The sequence below is a fragment of the Camponotus floridanus genome, unplaced genomic scaffold, assembly GCF_003227725.1.
Source record: "Camponotus floridanus strain SB8 unplaced genomic scaffold, Cflo_v7.5 scaffold18, whole genome shotgun sequence".
Taxonomy (NCBI): Eukaryota; Metazoa; Arthropoda; class Insecta; order Hymenoptera; family Formicidae; genus Camponotus; species Camponotus floridanus.
This window is the reverse complement of record NW_020229303.1, coordinates 3,024,179-3,047,424: the sequence shown is the minus strand read 5'-3', so window position 1 is coordinate 3,047,424 and position 23,246 is coordinate 3,024,179. Positions and strand designations below refer to the sequence as shown.

Sequence of the window (23,246 nt, the reverse complement as noted above, 5' to 3'; positions counted from 1 at the left end):
ATGACATGCGTTTCATAAAAAGGAAAAGAATATTGCAGTTAACATGTTGCACGTTTAGTGCGAATAAACACATATTTAATTATATGTTATAGAAAAATATTTTATCTTTTGTCAAGCCGACACGTGGAACTATATAATTGCCCATAAGTCAGTCACAATAAATAAAAAATTGTTGCAAAAACATGAATAGTGAATAGTCTTGTTCATATATTGTTTCGGAACATCTCTGACGATTTTAGATTTGATACATTAATTTAGCGAGTCACACGCGAACGAAGAATATTCTTTGAATATGGAGAGATTCAAAGAGATCGATTGGTTTGTATAAACACTGAAATGTCACACAGAATTAAAGAAATTATTCCTCTGTTTATGATATAATTTGTATGATTTGAATATATGTATGATTTGTACATAATTTCATGATTAAATGATTGTAATATATGCATCACATACATCCTGCATTAAATATGACAAATGTAATAACATTATTTTAGGAATTCTGCATTAGAAGACATGATAGATGATGTATTCATCGAGGATGAGAGATTAGAGCGTGAAAGTGCAATGCACAGGATCATGAGAGATGAGTTTAGAGATCCATTTGAAGATATCGAACAAGATTATGCTAATGTTAATATGGAATTGATAAAAAAATATCTTGCTGAAGATCCTCTCACTGATACAGAGGAAGAAGAGGAGCAAAAAACCAATGATAAAAAAAGAAACAGGAAAAGAAAATTAAAAAATATTGATTCTGATTGTAAACAAACACAAGAGAAAAATCCATATGTGCCTGGCATAAGGAAATTACCATTCAATTTTCCTAAAAGATCTTGTTTAACTAAGATTCAACATAGTATGTGTCTTCGTGCTTTATTGAAATTATACAACAATGAACAAAAGGGGTTGAGCAAGGAAGAACAATTAGATTTGGAATCTTACATAGTGTGTAAAGATAGACATTATTTATTTTAAATTTTTCTTAACAATATTCTTTATTTTTAAATAGAATTCAAATAAAAAAACAAGATGCTTAAGATGATTAAGTTTTAATTAATTTTTAAATAACTTTTAATTATGAATATAGTTTGAATTTTATTGCGTACTTTTGCTTCTAAATCAACCTTTTCTAGGCATTAAAAGAAAAAATACTTGAAGAACAGAAGGAATTTTTAAACTTTGCCAAAAGCAAGTGGAATGATAGTTTCAATTGGCCAATTAAATATAGCAGATTTATAACATCTAAATGGAGCACAAAGATGGAAAAGTTTCAAAAACTACCTAGATATTATATTGAATCTAAAAATATACCACTTTCAGTGCAAAAAATTAATTCCACATTCAATAAAAGCATTGAAATAAAGTTTATATCTTGTTTGCATCACTTAGTGAGTTATAGCACAATTGTCATTTAATTAGGCATAAATTGTCATTTAATTAAATATAAATTAAATTTAGATAGTTATATTATCATTCCTATTATTATTTCCAGGGATCATTTTCCAAGGTGACGTGGCCAAAGTTAAATCGACCATTTATATTAAACACAAATTATACAATGTTACTCAACAAGTATCAATGCGCCACTAACAATGTGACGCAACATTTCAGATTTCCTGTGAGCGACGATATATATTGCGAGAATTTTGCGATAAAAACTAAAGCGGATTTTGTTATCTCATCTAGCGGCCTGAAATGTCTATTAAACTTTGATTCATGTTACTTGAATTCATGGATTATACCAATAGTAGTTAAATCGCATAATGGAAAAAATGTTGTCTACATTGATAAAAGAATACCGCCTAACATTGCTACAATACCGCAACAGAACACTTGGGTATACAAATATATTCTCAGGCATTATTTTGTTGATGCTAATAATGAAGTGTTCAACGAAAAGTGAGTTGTAAGATATAATAATAATGTATAACAAATTTTGAATATAAAGAATATATCATAATTATTATTTTAGAATGCAACATACAAAGGAGAATAAATCCGAAAATATTACAATTCATTCTGATTTAGGCAATATGGATTTAGAATGTAGTGCTGAATTTAATGATTACCTTAAAATCTATGAAGAAGAATTGTATGAACCCTCAGATGAGCAAAAATCGGAAAATTCGGATGATTTAACAAGTGGCAATGAGACAAATAATATTAAAACAAATGTAATGTACAAACTTTTCACAATAGGGCCAACAGAATCTCTGAACCAAGAATTAGGGAAACATGATGTGAAGGAATATCAGATGTTGGTTCGTACGAAAACTGATGGCACAGAGGTAAGGACATCACTTTAACATAATATCATTTACACTATATTAATTATTAAAAGTTCATTAATTAATAATCAATTTCAAATTATAAAATATAAAAGTAACAATTTATTTTTGCCAGGTATTGCCAAATAAAACACAACATGTAATATTAACGCCAAAAATGGAGCATCAGTTAGGACTCGGAGCCGAAGCTGTAACATTTGAAGAATTATCACATCAGTGGGCATCGTTGATATTTAGACCAGGAACTATATTAGGTAGAGTCAGGATTGAAGTAGATAGTTCAGAAATAATACAAATAGAAAAACACACTACAGCATCATTGAGCAATGAGATGAGAAGACTTTATAATACTAAAATAGAAGATTCTTTAAGTATTCTGCATAATATAATTGAAGGATTATCATCCTTGACGCCTGGTCAATATATTATGCGTCACGTTCCACAGAGAGGACCATTTGCATATATTTATAAGCAAGTTGAAGAACCTGGGTTAGTATAATGAATATAATAATACCTTAGTCCATTAAAAAATAGAATAATATATATGCATCAAAATATAAAGTTCAATATCAATAAGGGTGTATATTTTGAAGATATTTTTTTTTTCAGGAAAAATGTTTTCGATTTACATACAGTTTGTCAATCTGCAATGTTGCAAACTGTACCTAAAACACCATGGCCTCTCATTGATACTATGTTAACAACACCAGCCATAAGACAATTTAAGAAAATGCCTGCAATGTTTAACCCGTCATACTATCAATCTCTTTCTAATAAACTTAGAGGAAGGCCAAGAAAAATTGATTCTACTGAATCAGGTTAATAATTCCTTTTAATATTTTAAAGATCACAGCAAATTGAAATACTCTAGAACCATTCTGATATCCGAATATTGTATATTTAATTATTATGTTTATATACATTTTGTTATCTTCTTTAACTATGGGCAATTATCTAACAGTAATTAAATTAACAATTTATTCGACCGACTATGTATTGACAATATTATTTTTCAAAAGACTTTTTAAAAATAATAAATTAAATATACATTGAATTGAATATATGATAGATATCGATTTTTTGTGCAATATAATAACTGTCCTCTACATAAATGATATTTACTTTAATATTTTTCATTAATTAACATAGAGTTTTATATATATATATATGTATATATATATAGTTATACATATATACATGAAATTTTCAACTATCTATAATTTGTAAATATCTTCTTGTAGAATCTTTCTCTTTGCTTGAAACAGAAGTATTTCCTACAATATTTACTTCATAGAGATATGTTTTATTTTAAAATATATTTCACATCACAAATAAATATATATATATATACAGGGTTGGGCAAAAGTCCGGAAACGGTCAAATATCTCGAAAAGGATCAACTATAGCGAAAAATTGTAAATAGCAAAGTTGTAGGGCTTAAAAAAATGTACCTAATGATGACTAAAATTTTTACTTTGAGTGGAGGACGAAGATCATATAAAAGTCAAATTGAATTTTTTAAATGGGACCCCCTATTTTTCATTACATATTCTTGTAGCTTATCTCGAGAGCTTTCGAAAACACTATAATTAAGTACCTTTTCATTAAGTACTTTTTGAGTTATAAGGCTTGAAATAATTTCTTAATTTTACATAAACCATAAAATATCTAGTAAACCATTCATTTTTCGATTATCTTACCTTCATACTTTTATGTACAAAATAATGAGAGGAATCAATTGGTGTAAAGAAAACACATAGTTGTTTCTAAGAAAAAATATGTAATTTGCAATTAACAATTCCATGCAACAACTATGTGTTTTCTTTACACCAATTGATTCCTCTCATTATTTTGTACATAAAAGTATCAAGGTAAGATAATCAAAAAATGAATGGTTTACTAGATATTTTATGGTTTATGTAAAATTAAGAAATTATTTCAAGCCTTATAACTCAAAAAGTACTTAATGAAAAGGTACTTAATTATAGTGTTTTCGAAAGCTCTCGAGATAAGCTACAAGAATATGTAATGAAAAATAGGGGGTCCCATTTAAAAAATTCAATTTGACTTTTATATGATCTTCGTCCTCCACTCAAAGTAAAATTTTTAGTCATCATTAGGTACATTTTTTTAAGCCCTACAACTTTGCTATTTACAATTTTTCGCTATAGTTGATCCTTTTCGAGATATTTGACCGTTTCCGGACTTTTGCCCAACCCTGTATATATGTATATGTATATATAAAAATGTATGTATGTATCTGATATATATAAGATATATATTTATCAAAATTTATAATTTAAATTGAAAGATTCTAGTGAAAGATTAAAAAAATTGTTTTCACAAAATTGTGTATTTTTAGGAATTTTTTAATTAATGATAATATGCATGATGTTTTTAAAACTGAAGAAAAAAGAAATATTTCTATTATTGTCGAAAAATGAATATACTATTACTTTTAGATTAATCAAATTCGAGTTTTGCAACTTGAGATAAAAAGTTTGAAGAAAGAAAATTATCTTCTTTATATTATCTCAGGCAAATCGATTGAGAACATATATTGTAAAATATTTACAGGTTTTCTCAATGGAAAAATTTTATGCAGAATTTTCATATGTGTGTGTTGCTGATTTTTAGCAATGTAGCAAAAATTCGCTAGTAAAATGAAGACACATTGATGGTAAAAATCATAGGTACAGTTTAATATAAATTAACAGTAAAAAGCAAAATTTGCGTTCGACAGATTTTATTCGATTTTTATTATGGATATGTATTGTCATGTATATTACCATATCTGAAACTTTAAGCTTAGCGCAGACTTAATTAAGAGCAAGAATTGATTGTAGTTATCTGCTACAATTTCTGCTTTCCAATTTACCGACAGATTCCTGAGATTTATTTATTGGAGGGGAAAGATTCTTTTTATTTATATATATTACATAATCATATATTCATAATATATAATTAATGTATATAATTATTACAATTATTATATATGTCTATAGGTTTTATATTGATTCATTTTTTTATAATCTTTTTATAAAAATAAATGAAGCAGGTATATATGAGCCATCTTATTAAAATTTTAGTGCCAAAACATTTGATCAATCAAGTGCTTTAACACTAAAATTTAAACAAATTCAAAAAGTGGAGTTAATCACTTTAACCTGTGAACAGCTCATATATGTAAACAACAATTTTTTTTATAATAAAATTTCCTCTTCTTTCTAAAATATCTAGAAATTTGATTCTACGTATTTAATATCTACTACACACAACATACACAGGAATTTTCGTCTATTTATTAATTCTGGATAATGAAGGTTCTACTTTATTTCCTTTATTATTATATCTAATATAATACTTATGAGATGTATACTGAATCAATTTCTTTTCATTTCTAGCTCCTCGAAGAAGTGTTCGACTAAAAGAAGTGAATGAAAAGTAAAAGATAAATGTAGTAAATTTTTTTAGCAGACACAATTTTATCGTAACATACGTTTTATTGTCATAGCATACTTCATGTTTGCCATCCAAATCATCACGAAATGAAAATTGCATAAACTTTATATATATATATATATATATATATATATATATATATATGTATATATATATACATATTGATACGTGATGATATAACAGAAAGTAGTGCAAAGAAAAAAATAAAACGAGGATTATTTAATTACATGTGCAATTGATACAGTACAAAGTAACTATAAGTTTGCTAATATATATACAAATTATAATGGAGAGAATCAAAATATTAAGAAACTTTTCTCTTAATTCTCATTACTATTCTAATATTACATGTGCAAGATGTTTTTCTTCCACTTTTTCATTTTAAATAAGAAAAAGTGTAATTACGTACAGGCAATATATTAGCGAAAAAAATGCTGAAATTTACTTTGCAAACATTTACCTGTAATATATAATTTTGACTATATATGTTTGTAATCTTCAGTAATGCAAAATTTTTAATTACATTAGAGTAAAGAAACTTAGTTTGAGAAAAGCATATATTAAATATTTTATTTTTTTGTGAAATGTATTATTTACAAGTTCGTTATTTAATATTTGAAACTTGTTGATTTGTGACACGTATCTTTTTATGACACAAGGGAAAATACAAAGTATAGAATATTTTCTTTGATTTTATTTTTCATTCTATTTCCATATAACTTATGAGATTCTTTAAATTATTTCTTTATATAAATTCTTTCTTGATAAAAATAAAAATGTATAAAACATAATTAAATATTAAAAGCATGTAATTATTTTATGAACAAGATTGGAAGGCAGAATATTCAAATATTTCATTAACTTATATAATACAATAGAGGTTTTATGCACATACAAAAAATACTACAAAAGTAATATTTGAAAAAAATTACAATTTCTTCTCTCTAATTCATTATTAGTATATCAAGCAATATTAAGCTAAAATTCGTGTGGGCATATATAAAATCGCTTTTTATAGATACAATTACTGTGCATAAATAGGACAAAGTATGTAAGTCTTAATTACTACATCAGAATTATGTAGAAACCAAAGAAAGAAGTGCTTTCTTGTAATCTCCAGAAGTGTCTCCCTATAATAGATATTTTTATTAATACAATAATCAAGTACAACTAATTTTTTACAAATAGCAAAATTCGGATAATATAAAGAACTTTTTTTGGAAAGAAACATAATCTAGAAAATACACTTACAGCTATCCAGCTTTCCAGTGACTTTCCATAGCGTTCTTCAAATGCCTTTTTAATATCTCCCAAATCAATTTCACTTCGAGATACAATGATACGGATCAGTGTTCGATCCTTCGTGCCTATACCATGCATACTAGCGTACAAACGCTCAGCAAAGAATCCAACCTTTGACTTCACACATTTCACTGTCAATCAAAAATTACAATGTGATTTATAATATTATAAATTAAATTGATATTAATGAAAAATATATAAAGAAATCGCATGGAGTGAATTAACACAAGGGAACGTTTCCATGCTGCAAAATATACTACATTTATATGGTACTGAATTCAGATCTTATATAACTATTGTATTTGTATATAAAGTGTTATATAGATATAAGAAATACAAATATTTTTTATATGTTATTGCCACATGCAGGGCATATCAGGGGACATTTATGATGTAGGGACATCTCATAAGTGTGTTTACACATTTTCATGCATTTTACAGAATTTATTTAAATTATGCTCTTTTAATAATTGTTGTATAATGATAAAAATTCTTATCTTTATAATAAAATCAGTATTTAGAAAGTATCATATGTAGATGTAAAAGAAGACGCTATTGAATGGAAAACAGAGTGTGAGATAAAAAAGAATTTGGGTGACGCCTACTACATTTTACATGTCGCTAAGATCTGCCATATATAGTGATGTATGTGTTCAAAAATATCTAATTCTATAAAAATTAGCCGGCAATGTCAGCAATAATCACACAGCAATAACTTTCTACAAATAGGCAGATAAAAGCTATATATGTAAAATCCTAGTGTAGTGACTTGCCTCTGCCTTGTGAAAATATGTTTCGATCATTTTATAAGAACTCGCAAAAAATGATAAAAATGTATGCGAGAGGAGGGCAGATATACATTTCACGAAAACTTGACTCGTAATATCGTTTTATATTATCACGGGATTATCGATATTCCATAGTGCATTTGGGCTTATTGTTTTCCTCATATGAAACTGCTATTTCAACCGCTTGCTCGTATTTGCACTGAAACGCATAATTATTCTCATCTAAGCACAACTAAAAAGAAAACGTCGAAAAAAAAACGTTCCTCTCGATTGTTTCTCTTAATTCTATTAATTTTATATATTACATTTCTGCTTGTAAGAAACATAAGGACTAGTCACATTATAAAATTAGTAACTGTGAATGATTCATACATATAAATGTGAACATTGCACATTTATAATTATAGTTTCTATATAGAAATTAATATATAATTACATAGTAATTAATATGCGTTTATTGGAAAACTTACCTATTCCAAGTAGACCTTTCTCGATATTGCCAGAAAATTCCTTCTTTATGGCAACCTCTATGTCATGCCCTGACATTTTCTCATACTCGATAAACGTTTGTCGCAGTTGCTGATAACTACGCGTTACTAAAATCGCATTGAATTGTGATTCATCTGTTCCCCAATTCTTTTCACCTGCATGAAAGAGTTCAAGTTTAGAAATTATACATTATATTATACAATACATTGAGAGAATTTTAAATTACAGGTTACTAGATAACAGAAATTACTATCACATACCAGCTTCATATAATGCTTGAGCATCAGCAGCAGCTTGGGCATGATCAATTCCTTGATTTTCATCCCTGTTTGCCTGCACAAGAGATACCAGTAATCTCTTAAAATGACCAGATGTATCTCCCTTCAGATCACTTTCAAGCGTTTTGCTGTACACTGTTTGTAAGTATGTTCATTAATTAATTAACAAGATTGTAGACATAGATTATAAACATGCATAATAAAAAATCAAAATCTTACAATTCTCGTAAAATGCAGCGATTGTACGGATACCGTAGTTACTGAGAGTACACAGAATCTCAACGATTGCTTCCTCATCCGTACCCATGCCACTCACTGCATCGTGCAGCTCTTTGGCATAGTAATGCGGCAATGGGGTCATGAGAGCAACAATGATATCCTCCAATTTACCAGTCAATTCGCTCTTCAGATCGCTAATCAGATCCTTTCCATAGAGAGTCTTAAACGCCTCCGCAATCTCCAGTCTTTGTACTATGCCTCTTTTTGTGAGCACATCAATAATTGCCTTTTCATCCGTACCAAAACCTTTCATTGCCTTACGCAAGATAGCAGCATCAGCGTTTGCGTCGAACGGTTCAGCAGGGTAAACAGTCGGAGTGCACTGGAACAACGTAATGCATATTGATGTCATAATTGAAATTTAATTTAAAATCTTTTATATCATTTTTATAAATGCATCCATTTTAAGTAGAATATTATTCAACGCATAAATAACTATTAAGATTACATTTGATTTATTTAATTTATATTTAATTTATTTTTAATTTATTTTTAATTGAAAGCTATGTAAAAAGAAGCATATGATTATAAATTTTTTAATTTATTAATAAGAAAAATTTCACTTTTTGCGCGATTAGTCATCACCTTGATAGAAGTGACTTGCAAAACTAGACTAACGTTACAAATACACATGATTGACAGTACATGTTTTGAAAATAGATTGATATTACTAATTATTGCTCTTGAGTGAGTCTATCGCTCGACAACCAAGACGTAATTTGTATACCTTGAACGGATAATATTGTTGTTGCGACATTGTTTCTTTCCTTTTCTCGATGCAGCGATCGGAAGAAAATTCCACGAGATTTTCTGTGAAATAAGAATGATAATGAGTACGGTAAGTGAAGAACGAATGCGTCACCCGACCATCGACGTTCGCTGAATAGCTAATTGCCGATTTGACATTTCACGTAAGTTGGCGTAATCGGTACAACAGGACAAAATAGCGATCCAAAGTCGGTATGATTCGATCGAATTCAATTTCGAGCAAAAAATACACGGGCGAAAAAAAAAGTTTCAACAATAAATACGAAGATTCACAATATTTCGTGCCAGAAGGTGAACATGAACCCGGCAATCTGTCATCGAGAACTCGAGAGACAACGGTCTTTAAACTGATAATTGATCAAAGAGAATATGAACGAAATTAGAACGTGAGGGAGAGATTACATTACCTGATTACGACGACGTGACAGGACGAGTCAGAAATGCTCGTAGGTCTCTCCTAGTCTCCCTAAGCTCAGGTTTTCAGGATCGGTGGGAAAACTCGAATCGATGAATGGAAGTAGAACGATCCGATCTGTACGAATGCCGGTTACCGATTGCGAGATACTGACATACTAATACTGAGCCATCCCGGACACACCCACTTTCACGGATCACGTCATCGCACCGCGGCTCACCCAAGGCTGACCAAGGCGTAGCGATTGTGGGAGACGCGGTTGCGAAATTTTTTTTCCATATTCTCTGACCACGTTCCACTTGGTGATTGCAACGCTCCCGAGCACTATCCGTCTTCGTTTAACTTTCGGCGAGCAACAAGGATAAAGGATGACTCCTCGAGCCTTGCGATCACCAAGTGGAACGTAATCTCTGTGTGAGACCTCATGTGGAGACCGGTGGGGATCAAAGATCAACACGCATTTGGAAGGGTACCGTCGTGATTCTTATGTCATCGAATAGAAAAAAGACATGACACATTTCTCTCCCACCTCCTCACGATATATATCGCGTGTAAATCAGTGTGTAATTTAGTATATTGAATGAGTTGAATTTTGGGGGAGTCGAGAATTTCAAAATGACACAGGACTAATTAGTGTGATTGCAAAAGAGCAACATGATATGAAAAGCAAGTTCTCGATAAATATATATACGATGATCGACTATAATAAATATAACCTCTTTTGGGTGTATATTTGAGATAAATATTTCTTTTTCTTCTACGAATATTTATTCTCATTGTGAGCTATAATACTTTTTCTTCCAACAGCTTACGAGATGATGAGTAATCTCATAGATGCCCATTGGTTTCCCCTGGCATCGCAGGGAAACATTTATTCCATGACCAAACTGTGTTCTCCCAGTAGTTCCAACAAATTATTAGTTGCATCCTTGAAAAGAAAGATTTATTCTTGTGAATATCATCAAATGACGGAATTTCTGAGGCCTATGGTAAAGGAACTACTATTTACTTACATTCCCAGTATGTAAATTATTATATACTTGTAGATGTCCTTTTTTTTATTGGATACACTATATTTGGAATAATAAACTCTATTTTTTATTTGTTCCAGGTGGTGCAGAAATTATCTCTATTGATGCTTACAATAAATCAGACACGGGAGAAAGTTTTGTAATAGGAATAACAATTATGAAAACAAGCACAGATACAATCGAGAGATATCTAAACATATATACAGAGGGTGCGATAGATGGTGAAGGAGACGAAGGTAGCTCCATTGAAGCTACAGCTCAAAATTGTCTTATGGTAGAACTATCATATACTCCTTATCATTTATATCATACCGTTTTACCGCAACAAAATTTTACACGTGAGGTAAATTAATAAGACAATATTACTTATTTTTTTCTTATCAATAAGTTGCTTAATATATTTATACAATTACAATAAATTAGAAAAATTGTAATATTCATGCTTTAATAATAATGGAATTAAAAATTTCTAGGTGGTCTGGTTAATATCTGGAAGTGATTACAAAATTCACATGATAAGAGAAGATAAATTAAGTCATGTTTACAGTGAGTCCTCCATTGAAAAATATTTCCCAGAGTTGCATGATCTCCAAGCAATCGCGTTATGGATTAATATTTATTATTATGACAATTATAAGCGGTTCGTATTATGAACGAAAATTATTTCAATCCTATACCTCAATAATATTTTATATATAATCTAATACGCAATTAAAATATTAATGTAGGAGAGTCACCGCTGTAGGTTGTGAATGTGGTCTAGTCAAAATTTCCGTGATAAACATGATGGATCTACAAGTTTCTCAAAGCTGGCTATTGAGATATGATAAGCCTGTACCTAGTGTAATAATATTTCCACATCAAAATTTCGTCTGTAAACCAGCATTTATAAATGCCAATAGTAAATACTTCAAGACACACATTTATATTTAATATTGATATATAATTCTGGAGAGAATAAAATTATCAAAAATTCTAGCCAAAGCTGAGAAATGTATTCCTGAGGATGACATCCCCAAATTAAACATTGTTATTTCAAGTACAAGTAACGCTGTTGTTTTTGAGTAAGTAATTTATACATTACAAAGTATTAAGATACAAGTACTCGTTTTTCTTTTTACCAGGAATATTTTAGAACATGGCATGAAACGGGACGTAATATTGAGCGGTAGCGAATCGTCGGATTGTGTTTTGTGTTGCTGCATAGCAGACATAAATATGGATGGCCAAAACGAAATATTACTCGGCACGTACGGTCAAGAAGTTTTAATTTTCGCATTGACAAATAATGCATGGGAATTAACTGCCAGGAAATTGTTCGACGCTCCCGTGCATTCTATAAGTTACATGGATATAACAAATGATGGAATAAAGGAACTGATTGTATTAACACAACAGGGTGTACACATATTACAGGTTTTACATATGTATATTTTCACGTATATTTAATTTAAAATGTATTTTTAAAGAAGATATACATTTTTTTATCTATTCACAGCATAACATAGCTGATGTGCGAGCAAAATGGAGAGAACGTTATGGAAAATTACTTAATATAATAACTCGAAAAAAATTGTAGTATTTGTAACAGGAAAGGATAATTTCTTTTATATATTTTATATCTGTCATATATATATATATATATATATATATATAATATATATATATTGTATATACTATTTTAAATTTTAATATTTAAGATAAATATGTGATAAAAAAAGATAAAATATATATCTTTGTTAAATTATTTGAAGAGAAACATGCAAGAAAATACAATATAATATTGTTATTAAGTCTATTTTTTTGCATTTCCGAAATAATCAAATACATAGAAAATACTCGACGCATTTGAAGGGCTATCTTAATAATTAAACTAGTTTTCAAATATTAACAATATTGATAAATATTTGTTTTGGAAAAAAAAGAAAATAGAGGGTATAAAAATAGACTTATATACATTTGTAAGCTAAATCGACTGATCAAATGTATAGTATAAAATATATTTGTCTTTGAAAATTTACGAGTAGCGTTTGATTAACCGATCAGACCAAAGGAATCTTTTAATTAATTAATCAAATGTTACTCTGCTTTGACATAAGTAGACTTTTGGGCGCAACCAAAATTATTGTATATATTAAAATTGATTGAGTTTTCTAGGCGTTATCCATAACACGATTGCACTGAATAGACTTTAAAAATGTATCGCACGATTTATATGGCCGCGCGAAATGTATACATGGAGAATCCGCCAATCACGAGCCTAAAATAAAGGATGTTGCCTCACGTGTATTGCATGTACACACACGTGATTGGCTGATTTCTCTGTGGATAAGAATTTTTATACGCAATTCTACATTCGGTCGGATCTCGAGTGGGGAAAAGAAGGGCCCATTTGACGTTTGTGACAGTTCGTCACTGGCTTGTCACTGTTTTTGACGCGCACGTGTCGGCGGAGAGGTAAGCCGCAGCTGTCATACATATGTATACGATATACATACGAATGTACATATATACGTTCAGATCAGGTGGCCGCGTGCGACAGTCATGACCGTTCGTGGTGATCGCGTACCGAGAAGTATCACTGATGATCAATATATCGCCGCTGATTGAGGTCCAGGTTGCCAGCTGACTCGTGCTCATCCGCGCTCGTAGATCACGATGACGAGCAAGAAGGGTCACACCCTCCGTATAGAGTCCGAGATCGATCGGAATCGTGAAGAGGGTAACTGGAAGAAGGTTATAGAGCTGGCGGAACATCTAAAAGTGCAGTATCCCAGCAACGGTAAAATATTCTCTGTCTCCTTCTTTCTGCGATTTTGTGAGAATTCGCCGACAACACGTTCCTCCCACTCATCCTCGCGAAAGGTTATCCTTTCTTCAATGACATTCTGCCACTTCCGTTCGCGCTCTCTTGGAGGCAAAAAAAAACATGTCACCATCGTGTAAAGATCAAGGACAACACAGCATAGTTTGCATAAATGTCGCACTTTTTCTCTATTTAATTATATCCAGAGTGTTACGTATCTTCAATAACAATATTTCTGCATCATCATGCTTGTAATTAGTCTTTTGCGTTGTAAAAATGAAAAGAAATTGATTTCTGTGTAAAATGTACAATTTTTATCGTGACAAAATTAATAAATCTTGCTAAATATTTTTTCAGATGTTTTCCTTGAATGTCAATAAATATCTGTCAATAAATCAATAAATTTTATTATTATAAACTTTATTTAATGTTTAAACATAGTCATGTAAACATAGAGGAAAATCATGTAATAATTTTATTTTGCATTACAGAATGTTTAGCAAACTTCTTATGCGGAGAGGGAAGATTGGAGAGTTTCTTGGAACAAACTCCACCAATAGATGCCAATATTAGTAAAGCTCGAAATGGATTGGTGGAAACACGAAAGTACTTGATATTAGCTGCTAACGAAAAAGATAAACAGGTATTGTAATGTTAAAATAAGAAAGAAACATCAGAAAACAAAAAAAATTAGTTGTATATATGTATATATGTAATATAAAGTTTTTCCTTTAATTATAATATATTCCAGGCTTTGGTTGTATTGGACGCTCACTTGCTACTTGGAAAACTTCATTATGCAATGGGAATGTATGAAGATGCGCTTCATCACTATCAGCAAGCTGAACTAGACACACTCACAGAAAAGCAATTACCTTGTCGAAGTTTACGTATTATAGCAGAATCATATGCAATTAAAGGTTTGCAATTGATAACTATTATAGTTCCTTTCCTTTTTCTGACAATAGTGTAGTATGTTTTAGTGTAATAATTGAAAAGTACACATTAACAGCTTGCTTTTTATAGTCTTCTCCGTTTTCTCCTTTAATAGTAGGTTTTAAGTTTCATAGTTATATAGTTAGAGATACATTGTTCTTTATGTGTAATATTAAGCATAGATTCATAATAGATATTAGAATTTGAAGCTATATATTTGAACAGTTCTATTGCATATATTTTCCTTCTGTTAACGTATGTTTATGCACTACTAATTTTACAAATAACAAATTAGACACATTTGTTTAATTCGTAAATTTCTTATTATCTAGTATATTCATTTATTACTATCCGTGTATGATTTAGAGAAAGAAAGATTTACTTTAGACACAGGCAAACATTTGTCCTGCCGAAGACTGCGCATTATAGCAGAATCATATGCTACCAAAGGTTTGTATGCTTATTTGCTTTGTTTTGCTTATACTTATTTAGTAATTTATTTAGTGCATATCACATATATTACACTTATAATACTTTATATAATTCTGTTTAAGATACAAAATTGTCTGCTTGTATATGCTTTGGCTAGATTTATACAAGAATGTAGCAGCATGTTACTTTATTTGCGCACTCTTGATTCTTATAGAGAGAATTACAAAAAAAATATATTTCAAATAAGTAATTTCATTCTTATTTCTTCCGAAATTTATTATTAGTATTATCTATTTATTTTTCTAACAAATGCAATTGAATTCATTGTCGCAGAGATTTATATGGGAAGCAAGTATAGAGAGAGAGAGAGTCTTTATTAATGGCAAAACAATGAAATTATAATTATAAATAAGTTTTGTGAAATATCATTTTTTAGCACTACAGACTACAAATTTTAATTTTATATCAAATCTATTTTCTATACATTGTATCAGTATTTTTTTATTGATACTCCATACTGTTGTTTGTGTCAGGTCTCTGTCTTGAAAGGCTACCACCAAACTCCAAATCGAAATACAAGATTGCAGAATGGCATGAGCAGATAATAAAGTGTTACGAGATTTCTGGCGACTTGACGCTAGTGTATTTGCAAGAGCAGGACAAAATAGCTATGCAACAACAAAATGGTATTTCCACCATAAGCACAAATAATACAGGTAATTGATAGGCTCAAGTTTATAAATAGCGAGTGACTTTTATTTTTTAACGTTATATTATCTATACAGGTACATATTCCTCTCAGTCTCCAGTTAGCACCACAAAGCATATCGGTCCTATCTTGGAGACTGCGTTGCAAAGAGCGCCAGTACTCTACGTCCAAACCGGCAACATACAAGCGGCCATTAATCGTTACAGGTGCATATAAATTATGCAATTTGTAATATAATTCTTATATAAAAGTCATTTTATAGGATTTATAAATCTTAATTTAAAAAAAAACTTGCGTTTATAATACAATATTTATTAACATTATTTTCATTAACATTATTTTTTCCATAGCTTTGTGTAGATTTATAATCTCTCTCACTTGTTTCAGGGAAGTTTTATCCGCTGTTGAATCTACAGCCACGCAAAGTCTGCGGGTAACGCTGACGAGACAGTTGGCGGAGGTATTACTGCGCGGTATAAGCGGCGCCGATTACAAACCACCGGAGGGACAAGGCGACACAACGGGTACGGTAAATATAACGAAAAGTCTCATTTCCGTTAAAAAGGAAATACTATCGATGTTGATTACAGTTGCTGCGAGCAGACGGACAAATCATCACTCGTCATCGGATTCGCCATGGAAACCAAAGAAGTACGCGGGACCGAATATGTTCGTTCCGCGAAACGAATACGAAGAAACAATTCTATTATTATTGATCAGCGAGGCGATGGCGGTGAGAGACGCCGTTCTCAGCCAATCGCCCGAATTCAAAGAAGCCCGGATACACGCGTTCGAAAATGCCACCGCTGTTTATGACCTGCTCACAGTCGTCGTCGTTAGATGGAGTCAAGTGGAACTTTTGCACGAGGTTAAGACTTTTTTTTTCTTTTTTATCAAATATCTTATTTTTACATTGTTGTTTCATCGTAAGACTTATCGTCATTCATTGTCTCTCAACAGTCTTTCGAAAGAGCGATGAAATTCTCTCACGAGGAGGCACATGTATGGACGCAATATGCATTATGCTTGATAAGTATGGGAAGATATATGCACGCGTATAAAGTTTTGAAAGTAGTCGCGAGATTGTCGCCTCAAAAAGTAATGCCCTGCTTATTAGCCGCAAGACTGTGCTACGAACAATTGAATATGGTAAATATCTTTTCTATTCTCGCATCCATTTACTTGTAAGATCTAAAAGAATCTAAAAAAAAATTTCAAATTGATTTGAGCAGATAAGCGAAGGTATCGAATGGAGCCAAAAAGCTCTTCAACGAGAGACAGCGAGTCCACAGGGAATGCAATCCAGATGTCATTTGTATATCGGAATCGGTCACAGTATGCTCTCTGCGAATACGATCGTGAAGCAAGATAAGGTGCATCATACGAATACCGCGTTGGATTGCTTTCAAAAGTATGCACCACCACCCAACGCAAAACATGATTAAAAAGAGATTCGTTCTCGTAGATTTTTCTTTGTAATAAAAAATTATTTTTTAACAGAGCGCAACAGTGCGATCCAAACGATCATCTAGCCGAGTACTACTTGGCTCACGAATACGCGATAAACCGACAGATAACCGACGCTATTGTGCACGTGAAGATCGCTCTAAATTTACGGGCAGAACACATTCCGTCGTTGCATTTATTCGCGTTACTTTTGTCTGCGCATAAACAGTATTCCGAGGCGTTGCACGTAATAAATAGCGTATTGGAGGAATATCCGGATAACTTGAATTTTCTCTATGTGAAAGCGCATCTTGAATTACGAAGTATCGGTGGTATCGATGCATTATACACCATCAGCCACATGTTGCATCTATGGAAAAATCTCTATGAGGATCAGACAAACGTTAATTGTAACGAGCAGCAAAGCGAGAGGCGAAGCGAGACTAGAAGCGTCTTTCAGCTTTACACATCAGAAATGTCCGATAAGGATTCTAGTGAGTTAATACAATTAACAGAAAAATAACTTTATATAATTGTGTAAAAAGAGATTTAATTACGTATCCGTAATATATTTTCTAATAATGTAATGCGTTCTATTAAACTCTAAAATCTAACTATTGATTTTGACATAAAATATACAAGCTTTTGATAGTTTCATAAAAATCTAATCTTGTTAAATGGTAATTTTCGTTAAGGTTCTCTTCATGCGCAATCGCTAGCTGCTTCGAGAGTTGAGCAAGCCCTTTCTGAAGTCGCCTCGTCGATTAGCTCGTTCACACCAAAGCCAGGGCCGCAGAGGGCGTGGCTACTGCAACTGCAAATCTGGCTCTTACTTACGGAAGTTTTTCTCATCTTGGACCAGCCAAACGGCGCCGTTCTGTCTCTCCAAGAAGCTACTAATATCTTTCCATTGAGCCACCATATTATGTACACGGTATAATACAATAACTCGCGAGGCTTCTTGTTCTTCTCTACAAATCTCGATGTTTAAGAATCAGATTAAATCAGGAGATTATTATATAATGCTGCATGATAATCGAGCGCAATTATCTGTTTACAGCGTGGCCTTCTACATGAATATAAACTGGAATACACAGAAGCGAAGCAATGCTATCAAAACGCTGTTTCAATTAATCCTTCACACATAAAAAGTCTACAACATCTGGTAATAACTGCACATATTAATTCTCAAACATATATTTTATACGATTATATACGATATATTTTATATAATTTTTTTATATAGATTTTATATATTGTAATAGTTGTCATAGAGAGAAAAATTTATCAATTTATCAACCGTAATTTCTGCATCAGATATTAACATGTATTTGCAGGGTCTTATATATCATTATTTGGGCAGTCAAAGATTGGCTGAGAAGACCTTGAGAGACGCCGCAAAGATCGATCCAAATTCTCATCAGACTTGGTATTATACAATCTCAATTAATCGTAATAAAGTTAATTGCGAATATATCATAAAATGATAAATCTATAACAATTTAATAATGATAGCTTGTTGCAACACTTGCATTTAACAATTAATTAGTTATCTTAAAAGTCGATAAATCAAACACTAAAATATGAATAGAATCGATATATATATTTTGTCATTTTTTTCATTCTACTCGATATTAATATTTAATCATATTTACATATTTATTTATTTATATTTATATAAAATTAAATATTAATATCGAATAAAATATATGTAATTGACATAATTTGCACGAAGAGAATGTCGTATTTTTGCAGGTACAATCTGGGAATGGTATTGGAATCATTGGGTGAAGTGGAGGCTGCTAGTGATTGTATGGCAACGGCGTTGGAGGTCGAGACGACGAATCCCATTTTACCGATTCTGTCGATACCGGTGACCTTCGAGTGATTGGAAAAAGAAGAGAGAGAAGTCTCCGATTTTTCTTAGGATAATAAAAACTCGACGAGATCACGGTTTATCTCTCTTACTGTATCTCCGCGGGCATTTTCTCGCCTTCCCATCAATAGTACCTGGACACGTTGTACTATTGTATAAACCTATTGTTGAAAGAGAAAGAGAAGATACTTTAATTGTACAAATAGTTGCAGTTGATGTAATAAATTCGAATAAAATCTTACCTCTCGATTCCGAGCATTCCGCGAAACTATTGTGACGTAACTATTTCGTAAAAAAAAACGCATTAATATGCATGGCTTGAAATATATTGCGTGTTTTACTGCGCTCCGGATAGGAGTAATTATCGCAAAGTATCTGTATTCATTATGAGTTATCGTAACCATTACAAGTTTAAAAAAAATTACAAGATGTAAAGAACTTTGTAGCTCTTTTTACACGCATACAAACGTTCGATTATTTACGCGTAACTCGTATCCCGGGTGGCTGCGCGCGAAATCTATTTCGACATTGTATTGGATGTCTATTTATTATTTTAGTTCGTCACGTATATATAATAAGATCATTACTTTTTGTTCGCGTTTATTTTCATTACGTCTGACAATTCAATCGCGCTCGCGCGCATCGAATGCGGATCACCGCGCAAAGCTCTGCGACAGTGCGCATACGTGATGGCCCAAATTTTGCGTGCAACGCGTACGAAAAATTGCACAGACGGACGGACGGACGGAAAAGTCTGGTGCAATGCCTCTAAAAATGTAGTAATTTATTTTTATAGAAATCGATACGGAGACACACGATAATATATTTCATCAGGGCGGCGTGACGGTCGATCTCCCTTTTTTCCTTCGTCTCTCTCCATCTTTTTCCATCCTCCCCGCCTCATCCCTCGCTTTACAGGCGAGTAAAGAGTTGCCTTCCTTCGATCGTCGTCGAATACATCGGGTATACGCTCGACGCGTAATAACAGTTGTACATATATAGAACGCACACGCGAATGGTAGTCGCGTATCGTTAGGAGAGGTAGCTATTTTCTTTTGTGTAATCGATATAATAATGTTATACATGCATGGCCTGGTTTCGCACACACGAGGGAAAACGCCTTGGATCGTCTTTGCCGGGAGGGTCGACCGGCGCGTATTGACGCGTATGCGGAGGCATGCTCGAGAGGACCACTCGAGAGAGCTCTCCAATTTCAAGTTACATCCCTCGATATATCGTTAAGAGATATGCACGTTCCGGTCTGATTGATGGCGCGATTATAGAAACTGCGCGCGAGTCTGGGAAGCGTTGCTAAAAGTCACTTATATCCGAGGAATCGGAATCTTTCTCTTCTTACCTTCTTCAATCTTTCTCTACATGAGCATAATTTTCGTAGACTTGAAAAAAACTCGTACGTAATATTTAAAGAATTTATGGCACTGAAATACGTTTCAGAAATATTCTTATTACGTTATAATACAAAATTCCACGCGCTCGACTTACACTTACAATTGTGTATAATAACGACGTATAAAGAGTGGAAAAAAAGGTCATATCGATTCTGAGCGCAAATGTAAATGATGTAAAATGCGGAAGACAAATACATATATATTCAAATGTATAATGAAGATTCATCGCGTCGAATCAAACCCAGCGAAAGAGAGAGAGAGAGAGAGAGAGAGAAACGTGGCTTTATATCCAAACTTTCCATCTTGTATGTTTACGTCTATCTACTTTTCGTCCCTCATCAACTCCAAAAAATAACAAGTATTCTTTAAATGAAAAATAAGCGCAACATATGGCTTTGTACATATATGTGTATATGTCTTTCACGTTCGATGTCAAAAAAGTGTCGCTTGCATCCCTCGCTCCCCGATTGCGCGTCACCTTGAATGGGAGATGATTAAAATAAATTGGAGAGAAAGAGAGAAGGGTAATTTTTCATCGAATTAAATAAACCCTGCAGTCGCAAGCTAAAGGGATATTGCAAGAGAAAATTACATCGTGTCGTTTCTTAGTTTTCTTTTATCGCGTCGAATATTGGGATATATTGCGCAACACAAAACGGAATTTCATTCTCTCTCTCTCTCTCCATCCATCTATCTATCTTTGTCGGAGGGAGCCATCCATCCTGCTCGCGCAAGGACGCGAGGAATATCAATTTTTAACGGGCGATAGCGTGACTGTGCGCGAGAGACCATTACGGTAAAATTAACATTCTTTACTGCGGCTCTTCTATTAAATTCCCTTCCTCCACCTGCCTGTTTGCCTGCCTGACTTGCCTACCTACCTACCTACCTACCTACCTACCTACCAACCTACCTACCTACCAACCTACCCACCCACCCACCTACCTACACCTACACTTACCTACCTACCTACCTACCTACCTACCTACCCTGAGAAAACCCACCCCGGTACCAAGCGCGTCCCCGACTCCATACGCCCCCGTTCTCTCGCTCGCGTCGTCCCTCTCTCCCTGTAACGAGATTACCGCGGTCGTAGCGTTTCGCCATCCCGTTCTATCGCGTGTCGCATTGCGCGTCCTAGCGTGCGCAGGCTCGACGCACGACGCGTCGCGTCATCGTGTGTAACAAAGACGACGATAATAACGATGATGATGATGATGATGTTGATGATAACGATGACAACAATAGAGACTTTGGAGAGCCTCTCGAGAATCGCAGCGCGGCCCTTCGGACCTCGCGACCCAACGTCAATGACGCCAAGACGACGCTTCGGGGGTGTCGGCGACGGGACCGGCTGCGACGCAGCAGCTCCGCGTCTTTGACGGCGACAGGGCACGGCACGGCGTGGCTCTCGCCGGCATCGATTTTTGCCGCGACGCGGCAACGTTTCCCGCGAAGCGTGTCGGTGGTGTACATCCTGGCGCACGTACACATGTACATGCATATACACACGTATGTGTTGTACCGTATATCGTGCTTAGCGCATTACGCATCCGCAGAGCCGCACGGCTATGCGTTAAAATGCAATCGACCGGCTTTGTCCGATCCCCGCCCTCTTTTACCGCCACCCTTTTCCTCTCTTTCTTTTTTTTTTTTTTTTTCCTACCACCCCGGTCGCCCTTTTCTCTCCCTTTCGGGGAAGCGGAAAATCGCTCCCGAGAAGGACGAAGGAGACCTTCCGTCATCGCCTTCCCTTCCCTTCCCTTCGTCTCTCTCTTCTCCCTCGAGTCGCGAATAATTTTTCCGCGAGCGCGCACGCGACGTCGTCGCGAATAATTTTTCCGCGAGCGCGCACGCGACGTCGTCGCTAATTTGCCTTATCGACGACGCGCCGCGCGGGTAGCGTCGAGCGCGCGTAACCGCCGCGTCTCCGGGATATATCGGTCACGGTCACAACGACGACAGAGCGGTTAACAATTCATCGGACGACGCATACACATTTATATACGTAGGAGCGGAGAGACGCGGGGCGGCCAGGGACGGCGGGGTGTTCCTAGCCGCCGCGTCGCCGTGTTCCTGGGCCGGAATGCGCCAACGATCGATATGTGCCGTGCGCTCGCTATACGCTCTCTTTTGCGAGAAAAGAAATTCGATGTCCCTCTCGACGAGAGAGAACAGGAGCGCTCGCGCGCGCGCGCGCTCATCCGCCCCGAGAGAGAGAGAAAGAGAGAGAGAGAGAGAGAGAGAGAGAGAGAGAGAACAGGGGTCGCCGTCCCGATGGTCCCCTTCATGCATATTACGTCGCGCTACTGATCGAGGAGAGCCTTTACCGCGCGGCGTTCCTCGAATGTCCGGGATTCGAGTCGAATTTCGATGTTCGCGTCGAAAATTCCGAAAATCCGACCTAAGAATAGCAAGTCGAATCGAACATTGTATCAATCTATTGAATTTAGTAATGGCGGTAATAATAGTCGGCCGTTTATTCCGCGTTCCGGAAGATCGTTTAAAACGCCCGACAAATAATGACAC

General features: G+C 33.9%; 4 protein-coding genes across 10 annotated transcripts; 3 read left to right on the top strand and 1 right to left on the bottom strand.

The window, feature by feature from the left end:
* Nucleotides 1-6: 6 nt before the first annotated feature.
* Nucleotides 7-5,853, top strand: LOC105250940. Its single transcript, XM_011257340.3, has 8 exons — nt 7-318; nt 498-948; nt 1,137-1,391; nt 1,496-1,902; nt 1,976-2,291; nt 2,407-2,780; nt 2,901-3,109; nt 5,696-5,853. The coding sequence occupies exons 1-8, from the start codon at nt 293-295 to the stop codon at nt 5,737-5,739; spliced, it is 2,082 nt and encodes a 693-aa protein (XP_011255642.1). The 5' UTR covers nt 7-292; the 3' UTR covers nt 5,740-5,853.
* Nucleotides 5,854-6,604: 751 nt separating this feature from the next.
* Nucleotides 6,605-10,175, bottom strand: LOC105250942 (annexin B9). The gene is made up of 7 exons (XM_011257346.3): nt 10,065-10,175; nt 9,617-9,699; nt 8,830-9,211; nt 8,593-8,745; nt 8,314-8,487; nt 7,005-7,186; nt 6,605-6,883 (listed from the first exon to the last, which is right to left on the bottom strand). The coding sequence occupies exons 2-7, from the start codon at nt 9,644-9,646 to the stop codon at nt 6,830-6,832; spliced, it is 975 nt and encodes a 324-aa protein (XP_011255648.1). The 5' UTR covers nt 9,647-9,699; nt 10,065-10,175; the 3' UTR covers nt 6,605-6,829.
* LOC105250941 (KICSTOR complex protein kaptin) lies at nt 9,598-12,730 on the top strand. Of its 4 annotated transcripts, none has more exons than XM_011257345.2 (8): nt 9,598-9,727; nt 10,880-11,092; nt 11,184-11,446; nt 11,577-11,743; nt 11,832-12,004; nt 12,083-12,167; nt 12,228-12,519; nt 12,602-12,730. In XM_011257345.2, exons 2-8 carry the CDS (start codon nt 10,888-10,890, stop codon nt 12,680-12,682), a joined length of 1,266 nt encoding a protein of 421 aa, XP_011255647.1. In that variant the 5' UTR covers nt 9,598-9,727; nt 10,880-10,887; the 3' UTR covers nt 12,683-12,730. The 4 variants fall into 4 exon arrangements, with proteins under 4 accessions (XP_011255647.1, XP_011255643.1, XP_011255645.1 ...); XM_011257341.3 differs by lacking the exon at nt 9,598-9,727 and adding an exon at nt 10,390-10,738; XM_011257343.3 differs by lacking the exon at nt 9,598-9,727 and adding an exon at nt 10,390-10,797.
* Nucleotides 12,731-13,395: 665 nt separating this feature from the next.
* Nucleotides 13,396-19,563, top strand: LOC105250943 (tetratricopeptide repeat protein 7B). Of its 4 annotated transcripts, none has more exons than XM_025407538.1 (16): nt 13,396-13,560; nt 13,624-13,885; nt 14,401-14,552; nt 14,661-14,829; nt 15,233-15,295; nt 15,811-15,993; nt 16,063-16,192; nt 16,374-16,510; nt 16,577-16,854; nt 16,947-17,135; nt 17,219-17,397; nt 17,487-17,926; nt 18,128-18,366; nt 18,493-18,597; nt 18,770-18,861; nt 19,188-19,563. In XM_025407538.1, exons 2-16 carry the CDS (start codon nt 13,762-13,764, stop codon nt 19,318-19,320), a joined length of 2,613 nt encoding a protein of 870 aa, XP_025263323.1. In that variant the 5' UTR covers nt 13,396-13,560; nt 13,624-13,761; the 3' UTR covers nt 19,321-19,563. The 4 variants fall into 4 exon arrangements, with proteins under 4 accessions (XP_025263323.1, XP_011255650.1, XP_025263324.1 ...); XM_011257348.3 differs by having other exon boundaries at nt 15,212-15,295; XM_025407539.1 differs by lacking the exon at nt 15,233-15,295 and having other exon boundaries at nt 13,397-13,560.
* Nucleotides 19,564-23,246: the final 3,683 nt, after the last annotated feature.

Coding starts and splice junctions, on each gene's coding strand:
- LOC105250943 (XM_011257348.3), top strand. CDS start 13,762: ATGACGAGCAAGAAGGGTCACACCCTCCGTATAGAGTCCGAGATCGAT. Junction 14,553..14,660: donor CTAACGAAAAAGATAAACAG/GTATTGTAATGT, acceptor AATATATTCCAG/GCTTTGGTTGTATTGGACGC. Junction 18,367..18,492: donor GCCACCATATTATGTACACG/GTATAATACAAT, acceptor ATCTGTTTACAG/CGTGGCCTTCTACATGAATA.
- LOC105250942 (XM_011257346.3), bottom strand. CDS start 9,646: ATGTCGCAACAACAATATTATCCGTTCAAG. Junction 9,212..9,616: donor AACAATATTATCCGTTCAAG/GTATACAAATTA, acceptor ACGTTGTTCCAG/TGCACTCCGACTGTTTACCC. Junction 8,746..8,829: donor CGCTGCATTTTACGAGAATT/GTAAGATTTTGA, acceptor ACTTACAAACAG/TGTACAGCAAAACGCTTGAA.
- LOC105250941 (XM_011257341.3), top strand. Junction 11,093..11,183: donor ACTATTTACTTACATTCCCA/GTATGTAAATTA, acceptor TATTTGTTCCAG/GTGGTGCAGAAATTATCTCT. Junction 11,447..11,576: donor AACAAAATTTTACACGTGAG/GTAAATTAATAA, acceptor AAAAATTTCTAG/GTGGTCTGGTTAATATCTGG.
- LOC105250940 (XM_011257340.3), top strand. CDS start 293: ATGGAGAGATTCAAAGAGATCGATTG. Junction 1,392..1,495: donor TATCTTGTTTGCATCACTTA/GTGAGTTATAGC, acceptor TATTATTTCCAG/GGATCATTTTCCAAGGTGAC. Junction 2,292..2,406: donor CGAAAACTGATGGCACAGAG/GTAAGGACATCA, acceptor TATTTTTGCCAG/GTATTGCCAAATAAAACACA.